The 18,506-nt window shown below is 44.9% G+C and overlaps 1 protein-coding gene across 2 annotated transcripts in view; it reads right to left on the reverse strand.

Annotated features, from left to right (window-relative positions):
• Positions 1 to 594: 594 nt before the first annotated feature.
• The window catches only part of LOC139388508 (ephrin-A5-like), a 45,404-nt gene continuing 27,492 nt past the window's right edge, over positions 595 to 18,506 (reverse strand). The window contains exons 2-5 of one of the 2 annotated variants that reach the window (XM_071135205.1): positions 6,239 to 6,531; positions 2,068 to 2,133; positions 1,852 to 1,932; positions 595 to 1,545 (exon numbers count right to left, since the gene is read on the reverse strand). In XM_071135205.1, coding sequence (XP_070991306.1) covers positions 1,421 to 1,545; positions 1,852 to 1,932; positions 2,068 to 2,133; positions 6,239 to 6,531 — 565 coding nt within the window. In that variant the 3' untranslated portion in view covers positions 595 to 1,420. Of the gene's footprint in view, positions 1,546 to 1,851; positions 1,933 to 2,061; positions 2,134 to 6,238; positions 6,532 to 18,506 lie in introns of both variants that reach the window. The other variant, XM_071135204.1, reaches the window with a different exon arrangement.

Genomic DNA, 18,506 nt, shown 5'->3' on the forward strand with positions numbered 1-18,506 from the left:
GTGTCATCCCTGTACCTTGTGTTTATAAACGTAAATGTAGTTTGGTAAAGGTTATGACAATGTTTCCAAATGAAGTAGTGGATTGTAATATGGGCTGACTTGTTAGCACGCATATCGTTTGTGTTTACTGTTACAGAGAAGATCACAGTTATAACTCACAATCCTACACCCTGATACAATAAGCGACTCTCTGTCCTCTTCCCTGAACTCAGCTGGATAAAAACAATCCAATTCAATGACATTTTGAGTCCAAGCCCAGATATTTAATGTGTACGAGTAATGAAATATGAGCATACCTGTCTTAAACAAAAAGAGAGACTGATGCTTTTTAGTGGTGGGATGTTTTGGGCTTCTCTCTGCTGTAGTTACAGTGACAGAACCAGGACAGTAATCAGAAAAGGGACAGAGCACGAGGACTCAAGAATAAATAGGAAAATACATTTGCCTGACAAAATACCATATCAGCTCCCACGCTCCTCGCAAATATACACCCGTGTTGGCTGCTAAACTTGAATTATGTGATTTATTTCAAAAATACATTAATCAATCACTAATTCCCCTAAAAGGACAGAAAGTACTAAACATGGGGGCTTATTTTTTCCGGTTAATCTCAAACATCCTCTCCCAGTCTCTGAGTCATTGAATCCAACCCCCATCACCTGAGAGGAACTTCTAAAGGACTCTTCAAAGGAAAGAAAACAACAGACAACCCTCCGCTTGGCAACAGGATTTCTCCAAGCTACAACCATGGCTTTGGATCCTTGTTTCACCGTTGATTGGCCAGCATGCCTTGTCCTCATTTTATTGGCCAGTATACCTTGGCCTCATTGCCATTGGCTGATCTGATCAGTCACGAGCCTTCTTCAAACGATCAATTGTCATTTGCCACAAGACTTCATCATATTCTCAATCAAAGTCATTTGGGGTTTGGAAAATGTTTTTGTTCCGTAGTTTAATCTTGCAAAATGTTTGGTGTGGCTACAGAGGAGAGAGAGAGAGAGAGAGAGAGAGAGAGAGAGAGAGAGAGAGAGAGAGAGAGAGAGAGAGAGAGAGAGAGAGAGAGAGAGAGAGAGAGAGAGAGAGAGAGAGAGAGAGAGAGAGAGAGAGAGAGAGAGAGAGAGAGAGAGAGAGAGAGAATGTGTGTGTGTTAGTGTGTGAGAGGGTGTGGGGAGAGCAAATTCAACGGCATACCATGGCCTTCAAATATCAAAATTCACAGGAAAGTAAAATGACAAAAAGGCTTTTGGCATCTTAACTCCCCAAAACAATGTTTATAAAAAGGACTTCCACTTATAAGTCTCTCCTCTCCCTTGCACTGAGAGAGACTGTCTGTTAAAAAGTGCTCCTTGGGGGTTGTGGGGGGCCTGTGGTCCAGTCAGGGCGGTCCACTCCGCTCTGTCTAAAACCCTCAGGCTGGGCGCTATGAAGACAAGATGGCCGCCAGGAGAAGCAGGGAGGAGGTCACCAGCAGGCCAGCGGTCTGAACCCGGCCCACGGAGTTGACGTCACCTCGGGATGGCTCAGCTGACTCGTGGCTGGTGTCATCTAGATGAAGGGAGGAAAAGATGGAGGAGAGAGGAAAGAGAAGGAGATAAGAATCATTGGAGAAGAGACATCATTCACATGCAAGACTGAAACATGAATGTGTGAAATTAAGTAGTGGCTTTGTCATTCCATAAATTGTCTTTGTGACTGACATATTGGACCATTAGAAGAATGGGAAAATAAGAGCCTCTTCGGGATTCTGTATCAGGAAATACAATTTGTCATTCCTGGATAAACGCACGCACAGGCAGGCAGGCAGGCACACACCCAAAGACACACACACACACTTTATAGAGTCAAACAAACCTCTTGGTTCTAGGGAATTGTCCACTCTCTCATTGACGTCAAAGACCCGATCGTGAACACTGACAGTTTTCACACAATTGTCTGCAACAAAAGGAGTCGGGATGTGAACATTCATAGCGAGCCCAAGATTGATATCAGACTTTCACATAATGCAATAAAAGTTGTCCACAGATTGAAAGAATAGAGAATGGCATGTTCTTTCAGAAATACATTTACTTGCTGGTCTGACGAACACCTTCAGTCGTAGGCAACTTCTCCTTCCATTGTCAGCAATGGTGGATGCTGTGAAAACATTTCAGATATGTTCAGATCAATGCCTACGTACTTCAACACTAACAGACCTGAGAGCTGTACAGACACACACTACTGGTCAAAAGTTTTAGAACACCGACTCATTCAAGGATTTTTCTTTATTGTTACTATTTTCTACATCGTAGAATAATAGCGAAGACCTCAAAACGATTAAATAGCATATATGGAATCATGTAGTAACCAAAAAAGTGTTAAACAAATCAAAATATATTTGATATTCTTCAAATAGCCACCCATTGCCTTGATGACAGCTTTGCACACTCTTGGCAAAAACTGTCATCAAGGCAAAGGGTGGCTATTTGAAGAATCTCAAATATAAAATATATTTTGATTTGTTTAACACTTTTTTGGTTACTACATGATTCCGTTGTGTTATTTCATAGTTTTGATGTCTTCACTATTATTCTAGGTTCTCAAAGGATGCAACTTGTGATGAATGTAGCATACTGTAGGCCACATGTACGAATTAGCAATGTTGATCAACACCTGAAACACATTTCAATTGGCTACTGAGTGAGGGCAACATCTGCGACTTAGACTTCCATTAGCTTTAAACAACACAAACACCTGCCCCCTTCAATTTTGATTGGCTTTCAAGAGACATCAACATCTGCTACTCAAACGCCTATTGGCTGAAAGAACTGTCTGCACCTGCTACTCAAACTTCTATTGGCTCCAAATGTTGTCCACATCTGCAACACAGAATTCGATTGGCTCAGAGTAACATCACCATCTGCTATGAATGATTTTGATTGGCTGCATAGGCCGTCAACACCTGCCACTGGGCTCTGTTAGCAGTAAAGTAGCACAACCCTGCAACACAGACGTCTACTCTGGATAACTGAAATATGACAGCTGCTTCACTAAATCCCTATGGTGGCAGGTCACTTCAACTCAGGCCGCTTCACCTTCTGACCTGTCAACAACTAGACAATGTCACCTAGGACATGCGGGTGTTTCACATTGTGTGATGTCTTGAGAAGCAATAGTTCTGAAGTCCCTATCTCACTTCTATTCTGAAAGTAGGTTGTGACTGAGATCTTGTTCTTGTTGCTAGTTCGACAGACCCTGACCGTGACTGTATTCATCCCCTCTATAGAATGCCTCTCTTATTCTCCCACCCAGCAACCCCCAACTCTATGGGCCCCTATGTTCTGACCCCGTCATTTCCTGGCCTGCCTGGGGTCTCAAGCTGCTCTTAATCTAGACATAAACCCCCACCCCTCAGGGCACCATCATGCTGTTTGTGTGTGGGTGTGTGTGTATGTGCATGTGTGTGTGTGTGTGTGTGTGTGTGTGTGTGTGTGTGTGTTTGAGATAGAGAGAGAGCAATACAGTTTGTCTATAGAGTGTCCTATAGCCTATCATCTATCTTGATACACTCTTCTTCCCCGTGAATGATACTGGCAGTCAATTCCTGATAAAAACGAGCCATGTCAGTATTTCCATGACTGAAGACTGAGGTTATGATTTTAAAGCACTTAGCGTGGCTATGAAATATGATAAAAATTGTCTTTAGAACTTGATGTGGAGAGTTATATTGGCAGTGTGGCGTCAATCATGGCTCTTCTGTCTGTGTCAGCGAGTATCGTGTAACTTACCTCACACCCCTACAGTGGCAGGCACTCAGGCCAGACTGTACTAGCTCCCTTTCTATTCCCAGTCAGTCAATCAGACAGACAGAGACAGAGCCTGGACTCCACAATACCCCACACAGCCGTGAGCTGCTTTTCTACGACCCCGTCTCACGCGCTGCGACACTAGATCCCAGGTTAGTCATGCCATGCGGCCCAGTGGAGGAGATTTGCATCCTCTCGTGAACACACACCATCCCATAAACGTCTCACACGTCCACGCACACTATACACATGCAGACACTCCCGAACACACACACACACACAACACCAGACACACACACGCAGACACACACACCACCACACACACACACACACATGACCAGACACAAGCTAGGGGCTCATATGCCGTGTAACTTAAGTCTGGGGTATAGACCGGAGATGAATTGGAGATCTGATATAAATACGATGGGATCAGATGATTCCCTTGTGATCAGTTTGTATCTGTCGGAACAAAGCAAAACCCTAGACAGTGGAACAAACACACTGTTGAACAGGGTTTATCTCATTATCTATGCAGATCTTCAGACTGTGTACGGAGTAGGACCTGGGCTTTTGAAGCTTTACAGCATACAGTCAGCCCCAGTCACACAGAGAGAGACAGACTCTCCACTGTCTCCCCAGATAATTGGATTTCTATCCCCTGAGATTTGGATCACACTTCCCCATTGGCTATTTTAGAAAAACATGCAGCTGTAGCCTGGGAGAAGCCCGGGTTCACATCCAGCCATCAGGACATGCTGAACTTTGACCCCCCACCCCCCCACCCCCCCTCAGGACGCCCCTTCTGATCCCCCTGACAGCTTCCTGCAGACATCTGTCTGCCAGACGGACGGACAGACCCAGGGCCAACCGCAGGTGTCAGCCATTTGATTTAACCCACCCCATGTCCCACCGCACCCGTTCCTTTCCTCTCGTCGCCTGGGGGGTTAACTATCCACGGGGGGGACAAAGGGTTGTCTGTCTGTCCTCTGCGCTGAGTCGTTGTCACCGGCACATGTCAACCCCCAAACACTTGACTTACTTGCTCTAAGTTCTCAGCTCTATTGTCCAGTTGTGTTATAACATGTGCTAGTATCATCTGACAATGTAACTCTTTAGTCATACTTGACAGATCAGACACATGCAATGTGATACTGAAACTGATATCACATGGTTTATTGTGAGATATCCAGCTTTTCTGGAACTACATAGAGGAACATGATGTTGGAGCAGGTTAGTGTACACCTCGGTGTGTTCCCCGGGGTGTGATTACGTACACACCTTTTTGTTATTTCCTCCTCCTCGCAGGCGACGTGTTCTTGGTGAAAAACAGCCTCTTTTCTGAGTGAATCTTTAACTGTTGAATAATAATTCTGAGGCAAGGAAGGAAATGCCTTCAGGCCATGTGGCCTGTCTCTCTTTCTCATTCTCTCTCCCCCAGTTTCACTGTAAAAGCCAGTATGGAAATATATACTTGATGGCTATTTTGACTCCATCTTGGCTCTCCTATTAGCACATTAAACAGAGCCTGAGAGACATCCTAACGTAAAGTCCATAACCTGCCCCACACCATCCTTTATTCAATCTATCCAATCCAGTAGAATAACATCCTAGGAGATTGGGCAGGTCATCATATCATGTGCCTTTAAGGACTGCCGATTCGTCAGGCAGCTTTCTCCTAAATCACATGACGGGGGTCTGAGGCGTGCAGCTGAGGCCGAGGCTGAGGCTACTGAGGAGTAGGCCTAAGTGAAGCCATCTCTGTAAGAGGAATCAGAAATACTGTAGCCCAGCAGGCCGCCCGGTGCTATCTCTTATTTAGTCTCAGATCTCTGCCTTGTAGGGCTCCATTTTGAATTGTAAAAACATGGCTTCAGATGCTTGTGTTCCAGGGGCCTTCTCACGAGCAGCAGAAAGTTGAGCCTGGCGAGTTTGTAACAAAGTCTCTTCATATGGAGACCATGGGAATGGAGATGTTTTCCCTCCGGGCAAATGTTGGGTTTTGAACCTCTTTGCCAGGACTAACAAAACAAAGTTCTACTTTGCTATTGTTTTTCCCCCCCGCAGTCAGTTCCATGCTTGGACTCAAAATGCTTGGCCTCACATCACACCCTTGAATCGTCTTAAGTATGTTGTGTTTTGAGCCTGAGCCCCCAACATAATAACTCTTCACTGATATCATAAATGCCCATGCCATGCAGGAAGACTGTGGCAGCTCTCTCTCTGCCTTTAAGCAAAGCATTCCTGTACTGTGGTACCAACTGTGTTTTTCTATGATATGTAAATGAGTGGTATTCAGGCATACATGGCCCTGATAACTCAATTTGTTGGGGCATGGCGCTTGCACCAGCAGAGTTGTGGGTTTGAGTCCCGTACTTTATACTGAATGCTTTTGTTAACTTTAAGCTTATTTGACTATAAGCATGTGCTAAATTACCATAAAGATTACCATTACTCACAGATGTAGTAGTACTCTCTGCCAGGGCGGAACTCGAAGCCCAGAGAGAAGGGGGTGAAGAGCTGGAACTTCTCTGAGAACTTCAGGGGTCCGTTTGGGGAGTGGGGCCTGTTACACTCCCAGCGTTTGAAGCCCTTGGCCGTGTGGTCACAGGAGCTGTAGCCGTCGTAGTTGACCATGTAGAGGACGTAGTGCTCTGTCCGCTCCTCTGGGACAGAGTCCAGGTAGTGGGGACAGAAGACGTCCAGGTAGTCGTTTATACACACGTCGATGTGGTAGTCACCCCGGTAGAACCTGGGAAGGAAAGCAGAAGGGTTATGGAGTAGGAGTCTTCAAGACTACACGGTCTAATAGTATTGATACTATCACACATTTCCATGACTCTACCGGTCTTGATGTCATCACTGATCTAACACTGTTGGATAGGTAAAGTATACGCAAGAGCTTCATTATGTAGCTCTCACCTAGTGTGTCATGTCAGGTCGGTGATGACTTCGAAAAGGGGAATAACATAAGATACACTAAATGTTTGTGAACTAAAGCCCTAAACTAAAGAAAATGCAACCAGATGTGCTGTGAAAGACAGAGACACTTCAGACTGCCAGGTATGCCAGGTATTCATTCCTGTGGAGTGATGGGAAACACAAATTCCCATAGGCTCCATATACGGTTGCATTTCTGATGCTTTTAGTGGACACAGATTGGGATAGGATGGCCGGCACGTCTCAAGAGTCGCTAATGGCCCGAGCTCGGTATCACTGACATACTGCGGATGTCTTCAATACTCCACCTCTGTTCATTGACACATTGGGGCCGGGGGGAACAGGCTGGAGACCACGTCTGTGCATGCTGAGCACTGATGATCCCATACGGGTGAACTCACTCTGGCTCTGTGGGAGGTTTCTCAAGTAAGGACTGAGACTCACAGGCCAAGGAGCAGATGTTACACCCACCTAACAACCTTTCCAGGGGGGAAGGACCACTCAGAACTGATTCAGGGTCAGGTGAGAGAGGAGCCTGCGTTGGACAGCAGTGCAGCTGTTCTCACTGACACGTACATTCCCAGGCTTTAAGAGATGTGTGTGTGTGTGTGTGTGTGTGTGTGTGTGTGTGTGTGTGTGTGTGTGTGTGTGTGTGTGTGTGTGTGTGTGTGTGTGTGTGTGTGTGTGTGTGTGTGTGTGTGTGTGTGTGTGTGTGTGTGTGTGTGTGTGCATTCCATGTGTGTCCTATATTATGTGTGAGAGTGTGTCAATGTGTGTGATTCTCATCATTTTTCTCTCAAGTTATAGTCTGGTCAAACACAAAACTAAAGCCTTGTTTTCTCTCTAGTTATAGCCTGGTCAAACATGAAACCAAAGCCTTGTTTTCTCTCCACTTTTCTCATGCTCCAGCTGAGTGCTGTGGCTCCAGGCAGACACAGCAGGGCTTCAATCAGCCTCAGTTTCAGAGGCTTTCACTGATACCATAACTGACAGAGGGCAACCAAACCACAGAAAGCCACCAGTAAGTATCACTTCCTCAGCCAGAGGCACTGTGGGATAGCCAGCATGGTCTGTCCATCTCCTTAAGCTTTTAATGCTACCTTTCAAGTCAACCTGTGTGTACATGTAGATGCTCTCACCTAACTGTCACTCAAATCTGGCCTGAGACCTGCCATAAAGATTAACACGGATTAGAGAAGAGAGTTCGGCTCGATTTTCGTCTGACCGAGAGGTGAGGAGTGGTCACTTTTCTGAACATGACGATCAAAAGATTTACGTCAGATGAGCTAACAGGGACAGCAGAGAGGATTACTCTGGCCCTCCTAGAGAGTATGCTCACCACAGATACACTGAGAGAGCCTTCCTTGTGAGTGATAGTGCCCAATATCGATCCACACTGAGCCATATTCTTGAACCATAATGCCGAGACATATGTCTCAGTCTGAAACTCATTAGCACCACGGGTGTGAGTTTTCAATCTTTTTGTGAATGTCTTCAGGCTAGAGTAATGCTTCACAACGCACAGACAGAGCTCAACTGGGACATCGGCGTTTTCCTTTTGGGAGTTTGCACAAAAACAATGACGAATGAGGATACGTTCAAAGTCTCTTACAACGAACATAAATGTAGCAGACAAGGAAGTAAATAACGCAGGCTTTAAAACTGACGACAACGTGATTAAGAAATCAACACCTTCATTTGTTAATTCAGTTGTTCAATGTAACGCGATGAGCCAATAGAGTTTTAAAAAACAAGACACCCAAATCCTAGCACTGTCGTGTTTGGGATTAATTACGCTTGATTGGCTGAATTACTCACAGCCACTTAGACAGGCTCATGTCTGATTCAGGGGCAAGTACTCTTAACAAAGCACACTCATAACGATAATCCTTCTTTTTACTCCTCTAATCCGATCTTTGCTCCTCTTTCTCCTGCTCTCTTTCGCTCAGGTGACCAAGCACGGGTAATGAATGGTTTGCACCCTGGTTCAGAGGAGGAGAGGAGGAGGGAGAGAGAGAGAAAGCCTTCCTGGTGTTTTCTATAATACACGATTACAGTGAGGTCAGAGCAAGGTCAGATTCCAATGGTTTTATAACAATGGGAGAAAAGAGGTGACACTTTCCCTGCCCAGACCACATGAAACTGCTGACCTGTCCCGAACCACATAATGGGACTATAACAACTGTCTAAATACAAACTAAATGGTCATGGGAGCAAACATTTCAAGGTTCAACTGTACTGTCTCTCACATAATTACATTGTTTTCCATTGAAAACCTATGAGTCAACAATCATAGCTTAAAGCAATGTGTATTACAGACCACAGTCTCTGTGCTTGGGTTTTAAAATATTTCCTTGATATCTATTCTCCTGACATTTGTTGTGTGTTCTACACACTCGCACAAGCACACACCCCACACGGTATGTAGTTCATATCCTTGACCTCTAGGGGGAGCTCTTTAGGTAGGTCATTTCACTACTGTGGCCCCACAGGGTATAGGCTAATACATCTGGTCATTTGACCCTGGGCTCTGATGTCAGCATATGGAGTCTATCTTTCCCTCTGCCTGGTGTTCCCCCTCTCCCTCAGGGCAGGAGGACCTGACCCCCATCCACCCGGCCGATCATTCATAGCACTGGGAACCTGTGCCACCAACCCCACCACCAGCCATGGTTCAGACATTATTACCTCCACTGATCAGTGATCACACACATCTGTGCAGACAAACACACACACAAACACACACACACACACACACACACACACACACACACACACACACACACACACACACACACACACACAAAGAGGGAGTGCTGTCTGCCAGGGTTCAGAGGCAGACTGGGTGTTGACAGCAAAAATGGATGAGAAAAGATAAACAATTTTTTTTTAAATACACTTCTCTCTTTTCTTTGTGGTCAATTTCCCTGGGAACAAAAGGTTTTGTCTGAGCTTGTCAGACAAGGGCGAGAGTAACTGAATTTTAGATTGTAAACCCATTGCTGTTTGTGGGAGGTAGGTCCTACATGGCAGGAATATTACAATGAGAGCAACATAGAGAGAATATAGACAGAATATAGAGTAGGAGAGTGAGAACTAGAGTGCTAAGGAGAGAAACAAAAACAGAAAGAGAAGTTTACAGTAATACTAAGCTGTTTTCCCTGAATGACATCAGAAGTTAAGTCACAGTACAGGACAGGTTAATGAATGATGATGCTATTCTGGTGGTCAAAGGGTCAAATAGGCAGCATGGAGTGAGTGTCACTCAACACACACACACACACACACACACACACACACACACACACACACACACACACACACACACACACACACACACACACACACACACACACACACACACACACACACACACAAAGACACAGCAGGGCTCCATCACTCACACAGTGCTTAACCCCAGGGGCTGACAGCTCATACCATAAACCCCTGGTCTCGAGGTAGACCCTCACACAGGTTGCCATCACACTGACTTATGACAGAGCTGTGCTCTACCTCTTTTACACGCACAGGGTGCTCAAATTCAAGGATACACACACACACACAGAGAGATCTCAGGGTGTTCTCCGCCTAGCTCAGAAGCCACTTAACTGGAGAACCCCAAGCCTTGTTAAAATAACCCTACTAAATATGGCACACTCAGCACCTTGGACAGAACAGGTGTAACATATAGCCCTAGATCATGGAAACAGACGCCTAGCTCTACAGAAAACAGAAACATCAATGATGGAGCATGAGCTTGGATCCCAAATAGATTGCTTGTCTAGATGGCTAGATGCTCCCTATCACTATCAGACATTCCACTCAGGAGGATATCAATCTGACACATAAGAGCCTGGCCAGGGGTGAGAGGTCACTGACAGACCATTATTCATCTAGGGCCTCAGTATTTGGCCAATGTCTGAGCCCGGTGACGGGGATGACTCCAGGGTCGTCCATCTTAGGAGCTGCTGTGTAGGTGGCGGGGCTGCTAAGGGACGGAAGGGGAAGTTTAAAATGGTGGATCCATGAGGCTTAGAGCAAACAGAGAGGCCCAGCCCTCTCATTAAACACAAACACACACACACAAATGAATACATACATACACAGACACAAAGTAATGGTATAAGCATCTGTGAGTTATACAGGAAGTGTCTACCTCAGTCCGTGTTTGACTAACATGACCCTGATCCCCCTCACCAGGCTGGAGTTTTGACATTTGACCCGTCACTCCGGGGGCGATTTGAACCCCCCGTGCCGCCCTATCACTTTACTGCACCCCAGGGAACTCCAACCCGCCCTGCCCTGGACCCAAACCAACCCTGTATAGTGGTGAGAGAAGAAAAACACAACGTCTGGACTCAATCACCCACCCATGACAAGGCTCCACAGCGTTCACACACACCACCAGTCATCCACTAGTGAGGTCTTACCCATATCACCGTGGGGTAACATTGATTAAGTTGAGTAATAGTGTTCTGTTGGAAGATGGTAAAAAAACAAAATTACGCTGTTGGATATTTGTTGTGTTCAAGGTTGGGAAAAGTCAGAAAGGCGAAAGACGAGGAGAACAGAAAAGAGAGAAGCAAGGTGAAAAAGAGGGCGAAAAGGAGGGATGAGAAAAGGGGGAAGAAGGAGCAAAGTGGGAATAGGAGAGGGAAGGAAAGAGGGATGTGCTCAGATCAGATGTAACATGGGTAACGTAGAACCAGAGAGGGGTCGGTAGATGCCTGTTAGAGTGTAAGAGGGGGTGGTCCGGCCGCCACTGAGGGGGAACCATTCTGTTCTGTCAACAAACAGCAGCAGGCCCAGAAAAAACAGCACATGTAAAATCATGTAAGGGCTAAACATAGAGCGCCCCTCAGAGTGCCAGGCATGCCAGCGCCAAGTCACAACACCTGCCCCCCTCAATCGCACCCCTCTAGGCCCCATAACCCACCTTTCTTCACCCTACCACTCCAGGAGGACATCATCTCATCCAGGAGGACATCATCTCAAACTCGGCCATTGTGACTTTTCAAAGGGCAAGTTTTATATCCAAATTGAACATTTATATAAAACGGCAAACCACAGCTAATATTCACACCATGGTCCCATTAAAGAGTTTCATAGCCAAACGCTCACGCACAGAAAGTTTAGCGATGCAGCTCATATTGTTCTGATATCAAGGCCAAAGGACAGCAGTAACAAAAGCCGGTCCTGAATCACAGGCCAAGATCCAGCAGACAAAAGCAGCCCACCCCCAAAGTCATGGATGGGCCAGCCCAGACAAAAGCAGCCCACCCCGATGTCATGGATGGACCAGCCCAGACATTCCCTTTACCAGCTGGTCACATGCCCCTACAGCACCTGCTCAGGCCTCGCTGAAGCCAACACTGACTCATCCTCCTCCTCTCTGTCCTTCAAAACAGATTCCAGATCAGCTCTCCCAATCCCAGCCCTAACACTAACCATTAAAAGAAAAGAAACAAATCTGATCCTGGGCCAGCTGTCTAAGGGGTAATACAAGCCACATGTCACTGGCTGTTTATATATTTGTCCAGGGATGTACAGTGTCTTTCTGGTGATAGAGTAGGTAATAACAGAGCAAGAGAGGTTCTTTTGATAGATCACCTCATGACAGGCCAGTTTCCATCCCAAAGAACATTGAGTCAGACACTTCTCTGTCTGAGGTACGACGCCAAAGGAATAGAGACGTAGAGTAAGACAGATGCTCTGTCTCCCTCAGACCATCCATCCACTCAGTGTTGGATCAGTGTACGTGTGTTATTAAGCCTGACCCAGCAGTTTGGATCTCATCTCAGTATCGTCATGGACGGCAGAGCTGAGCACATGTTCAGGTTAAAGAGCCTTCATTTCATCTGGGCATGGTTCCGTCTATACCCATCCCATCCACACAAAAGGCTGTGTGAAAATGTGCAGGCTATGTGTGCTATGTACTGCTGCCAGTGCAGAAGGAGGGCTGTGTGCTGAATCATTATCACTGGGTTTTAGTGAACTGACTGTAGTGATTAGCCCCAGACACTGAACCATGGGCCACCTCATTTACCACACCACTTGATGTGATTGTTATTAGAGTGGAGATACTACCCTGCTGTGCAAACGCCACCTTTCCTCTCCTCTCACTTTTGCACAGTCACTAAGTGTCCTTGCCTCAGAGAGAGAGGGAGGGAAAACGAGAGAGAGAGATAGGCGAGTTAGTGATAAAGCGTGAGGCAGAGAGAGATAGAGGAAGGAGAAAGGAGAGAAGAACAAGTGTGCGAGAGGGAGAGAGACAAGAGAGAGAAAGAGAAGAGAAAAAGAGGGGCAGGTGAGAGAGACACAAGAGGAAAGAGAGGTGTGCAGTTCCAGCAGGCCTGGAGCACAGTGGTGCGTACATAAATACACCCCCCTTGTGAATGACAGGCATGCTAGTCCCTCATCTACCCCATGTGGAGAGAGGAGCAGGGAGGCTGCAGCCATCTTAACCCTTACTGTCAGCTCACTTTACAGCCCTACAGAACAGAACACTCTGCTGCAGGCGCTCACTGTCATGGCTATTGGCTAACCTCTACACCATCTTAAAACCCTAACTGCCAAGTAACCATAGTGATCCTGTAACAGTAAATGCATAAAGCCTGTATGTCATCATCTCTACACATAAATATTCGTGCCTTCTATATGTTCTGCATGTTCTATATGTTCTTCATGTTCTATATGTTCCACATGTTCTATATGTTCTTCATGTTCTATATGTTCCACATGTTCTATATGTTCTTCATGTTCTATATGTTCTGCATGTTCTATATGTTCTGCATGTTCTATATGTTCTGGATGTTCTACATGTTCTGCATGTTCTACATGTTATGCATGTTCTATATGTTCTGCATGTTCTATATGTTCTGTATGGTCTGCATGTTCTATATGTTCTATATGTTCTGCATGTTGTATATGTTATTTATGTTCTATATGTCCTATATGTTCTGCAAGTCCTATATGTTCTATGTTCCGCATGTTATATATGTTCTATATTTTCTATGTGTCCTGCATGTTCTATATGTTCTGCATATTCTATATGTTCTGCATGTTCTATATGTTCTGCATGTTCTATATGTGCTGCATGTTCTATATGTTCTGCATACTCTATATGTTCTGCATGTTCTATATGTTCTATATGTTCCTCATGTTCTATATGTTCTGCATGTTCTATATGTTCGTCATGTTATATATGTTCTGCATATTCTATGTTTCTCATGTTCTGCATGTTCTGCATGTTCTACATGTTCTACTTGTACCCCATGTTCTGCATGTTCTATATGTTCTGCATGTTCTATATGTTCTGCATGTTGTATATGTTCCTCATGTTCTATATGTTCTGCATGTTCTATATGTTCCTCATGTTCTATATGTTCTGCATGTTCTATATGTTCCACATGTTCTATATGGTCCACATGTTCTATATGTTCTGCATGTTCTATATGTTCTGCATGTTCTATATGTTCTGCATGTTCTATATGTTCTATATGTTCTGCATGTTCTATATGTTCTGCATGTTCTATATGTGCTGCATGTTCTATATGTTCTGCATACTCCATATGTTCTGCATGTTCTATATGTTCTATATGTTCCTCATGTTCTATATGTTCTGCATGTTCTATATGTTCGTCATGTTATATACGTTCTGCATATTCTATGTTTCTCATGTTCTGCATGTTCTATATGTTCTGCATGTTCTACATGTTCTACTTGTACCCCATGTTCTGCATGTTCTATATGTTCTGCATGTTGTATATGTTCCTCATGTTCTATATGTTCTATATGTTCTGCATGTTCTATATGTTCCTCATGTTCTATATGTTCTGCATGGTCTATATTTTCTATATGTTCTGCATGTTCTATATGTTCTGCATGTTCTATATGTTCTGCATGTTCTGCATATTCTATATGTTCTACATGTTATATTAGTTATATTTGTTCTGCATGTTCCATGTGTTCTTCATGTTCTATATGTTCTTCATGTTCTATATGTTCTGCATATTCTATATGTTCTATTTGTTCTTCATGTTCTATATGTTCATGTTCTATATATTCTTCATGTTCTATATGTTCTTCATGTTCTATATATTATATATGTTCTTCATGCTCTATATGTTCTTCACATAATGGAATATAGACTAACACAGGTAAAATCATGGAACCCACTGGACAAAATAGTTGGACAAAAAAGTCACATTTTGGTTGAGGTAAATTTGACTGAAAATAAAACAAGCTTTTAAACTCTAGCATCGATTTGTGGTTTGAAAGGAGACATGTTTCATCCAGGAGAGAAGGGCCTTGGAGTGTCTCTTGGATTGTTCTCTGAGTCAGAGAGGGCGAAGGAGTATATTTTAGGTTTGCGTGTTTCCGTGTAAAGCTGTCACTTTATTAGCAGAGACATCTATCCTTCCTTTCAGGGGCACAAGGTAGTCGTCAATGCGTTAAAAACTGTAGCAGAAAGCTTCAGAACAAGGGTCTCAAAGACCAACGTACAGTATCCATGACCACCAATGAAATAGAGTGTGTTCACATGCGTGTGTGTGTGGAAGGGGGAGTGGGTAGGGTTTAAAAACACTGTGAACCCACGTCAGTCAACATACACATTAAAAATACATGGCTGAACACACACGGCACCCATTGCACACACAGGAACACACAGTGCACACACAGGAACACACAGTGCACACACAGGAACACACAGTGCACACTTAAAGTGCTCAACACGTCGTAGATAGTGTGTTCATCCTTATTACAACACCCAAGTATGTTATACTGATGCATAGGGCGTGTCAAAGGGTGGCTACTGTGTCATCTATAATGATTGTTTCAAAAGAGGAAGATCAATCAATAGACCCCAATATCTCATTTGAAGGCCAATGAGTTTTTCCTGATCATGTGACCTGACCATGAAGATCTCTGGCTCAAAGCTATAGCAGTTTTGTACATTTGATACCCCAGAAGAAGAACGGACTCTACAGCCACAGGTCAAGAGGTCATCATTAATGTCTAATCCAGCCTAACCCTGTTAGTAACCCTAACCCAGCATAATCCTCCCTCACAAAGCTTCTCTCTCTCAGACAGCAGTGAGTGATGATCTGCCAGGTAGAATAGACTCTGCTGGTCCACTCTATACACAGGAGGGATTACTCACCAGCAGGCCAATTTCGGCCCGCGGCCGCCAGTTGGGGACCCCTGAGGTATGGTTATAGTTTTACAACGCCAGCAGACCATACCCTGGGACTGTGTCAGGGCTGTCACAGGTAGACTGATGATGTTGCCTTTTCTCACCACCGGTAAAGACACTAATCCCCATAATTCCCTCAGTGATCCCACCCAGGTCAGGAGTGATACCACACACACACACACAACAATGAGGAATAGAGAATTTGTCATACAGAGTAAATGATGAGGGACCAGTCTGCTGAACGCAAACAAGCAGTACTGCAAACCAAACAATCAGTCAGTACAATTCCATTTAAACACCACACTCAGAAAGAGACGAACACACACACAACCACACACAACGTGGAGTCTGCACTGCATTCCTCTGTGCCTGCTGGCTCTTGTCCCTCCACACTTGTCACAAGGCAATTCTGGCCCTCGAGCGTGTTGGAGTTCTGTGAAGAGCCTCTCACAGGCCTGTTAGCATGCGGGGGGCGTCGGCTGAGAACTCTTGCCTTGAGGACACACAGGAGGGGACCCTATAGCAGCCTCAGCCCCTCCCAGTACACTCACACGCATATACAGGTAACTGCCAAAATGAAGGAAACACTTGAGTAAATAAGGGATACCAAGTGCATTGATAGCAGGTGCTTCCACACAGGTGTGGTTTTCTGAGTTAATTAAGCAATTAACATCCCATCATGCTTAGAGTCATGTATACAAATGTGCGTGTGTGTGTGTGTGTGTGTGTGTCAGGCAGCAGATCTCAACCCAATTGATTCTGGAGCTGCACCTGAGACAGCGTTTTCCATCACTATCAACATAACACCAAATTATTGAATTTCTCGTGGAAGAATGGTTTCACATCCCTCTAACAGAGTTTCAGACACTTGTAGAATCTATGCAAAGGCGCATTGAAGCTGTTTGGCGTCACGTGGCCCAAAACCCTATGAAAATATTTTATGCTGGTGTTTCCTTTATTTTGGCAGTTACCTATACACACTGGTCGGACACACACACCCTGCAGGCAAAGACAGTCGGACTCTTTAGCTATATACACAGTTCTGTGAATCCTACACCAAATGAATCCCGATTTGGGCCCATCTGGCAGTGTGTATACAGCATACAGGCCTCTGGTGCATCTTCCTACATACCTGTGTCTTCCTGTCCAGGGCCGAAGCTGTCAGAATTAAGACAGATGGTTGGATGGGGGGACAGAGACGGACGCAGGCGCTGAAACTGAGACGGCATGTTTGGTTTGGGGCTTAATTGGAAGAATAACAGTGCCCTTTCCAACTCCTAACAGATCTGGAGTAAGGCTCTCCACTCAGGCAGGCAGGCAGAACGTGAAGAGAGTGCAAATGACCACAGTAGTGGGATTTTACCTTATCCCTCCTCACCCCTTTCTCACCTTCTAAAACACATGAACATCTGCCTCTGTGTCTCTTCTCTGTCTCTTCTCTCTTGTAACATTGCCTCAACTGTTCTTCCTTCTCTTTTTATTATCCCTTTCTTCTACCTACATCCATTTCCTTGTCTCACTCAGTCTGTTCCTTACATCTACATTCCTCTCAATTCCTTCTACCTACATCAATTTCCCTGTCTCACTCAGTCTGTTCCTTACATCTACATTCCTCTCAATTCCTTTTGCCTCCATCCTTCTTTTTGCTCTTTGTCTTTGTCAGTCTCTGAAGCCATTATGTGTCTCATTGATTGAGGCAGTCCTTATTGAATCCTGTGTGTGTGTGTGTGCGTGCGTGCGTGCGTGCGTGCGTGCGCGTGTGTGTGTGTGTGTGTGCGCGTGTGTGTGCCTGTGTGTCTGTGTGCGTGTGCGTGTAGGGATTCTATGGATGGGCTTGTTTTCTCAGCAGAGCTTGGTACAACTAGAGGCGGAATGGAGAGGGGTTTAGGGGATTCCAGGAGCAAAGAGAGACCCTGGTGAAGGGTTACAAAACAGCTGTGTCCACTCTGCCCAATATCACTCTGGAAGAGAGGGAGACCACGAGGGAGTGGACAAAGGGAGAGACAGATAGGGAGGTAGAGGTTGGGGAAGCAACGTTGACAGACGTTGCAAAATGAAGAGATCTTACCCAAAACAACTAATCATCCCAAAAACGTGACAAGGGACTTGATTCAAATATTACATATGCGATTGCAGAGGCAAAGAGATAGAAAACAAGAAAAAAAGAGCGAGCGAGACTGATCCTATATAAGCCTTTGCACAATCACGTCTCTCTATTATGCGTGGGAATACTATGAGTGGGAATAATAAATTAAAATCACTTGGAGCTGATTTCCTCTTGTTTTTGCAGTCTTTTATGTCCAACGCTAATGTTTTTTTGCCCCCCAAATAAATCCACCATAGGCCAAATGTGTTCAGCGGGCCACCGATCTGGGAGCCCAAACTGTACAGTATATCCACTGTATCCTGAGCTATGCTGATGAATATTTGTGTCCAAGTTGCGTCTGTAATTTAGACATTGAGTGGTGTTTCCTCCCAGATTCCTCTTTATGAAGGGGAAGGATGTCCCTGTAAATGAGAGCCTTGTTTGGAGTAAACATGCTGTCTGTTTACATTTTTACATTTAGCAGACACTCTTATCCCGAGCGTCT

The sequence above is a fragment of the Oncorhynchus clarkii genome, chromosome 29, assembly GCF_045791955.1.
Source record: "Oncorhynchus clarkii lewisi isolate Uvic-CL-2024 chromosome 29, UVic_Ocla_1.0, whole genome shotgun sequence".
Lineage (NCBI taxonomy): Eukaryota > Metazoa > Chordata > Actinopteri > Salmoniformes > Salmonidae > Oncorhynchus > Oncorhynchus clarkii.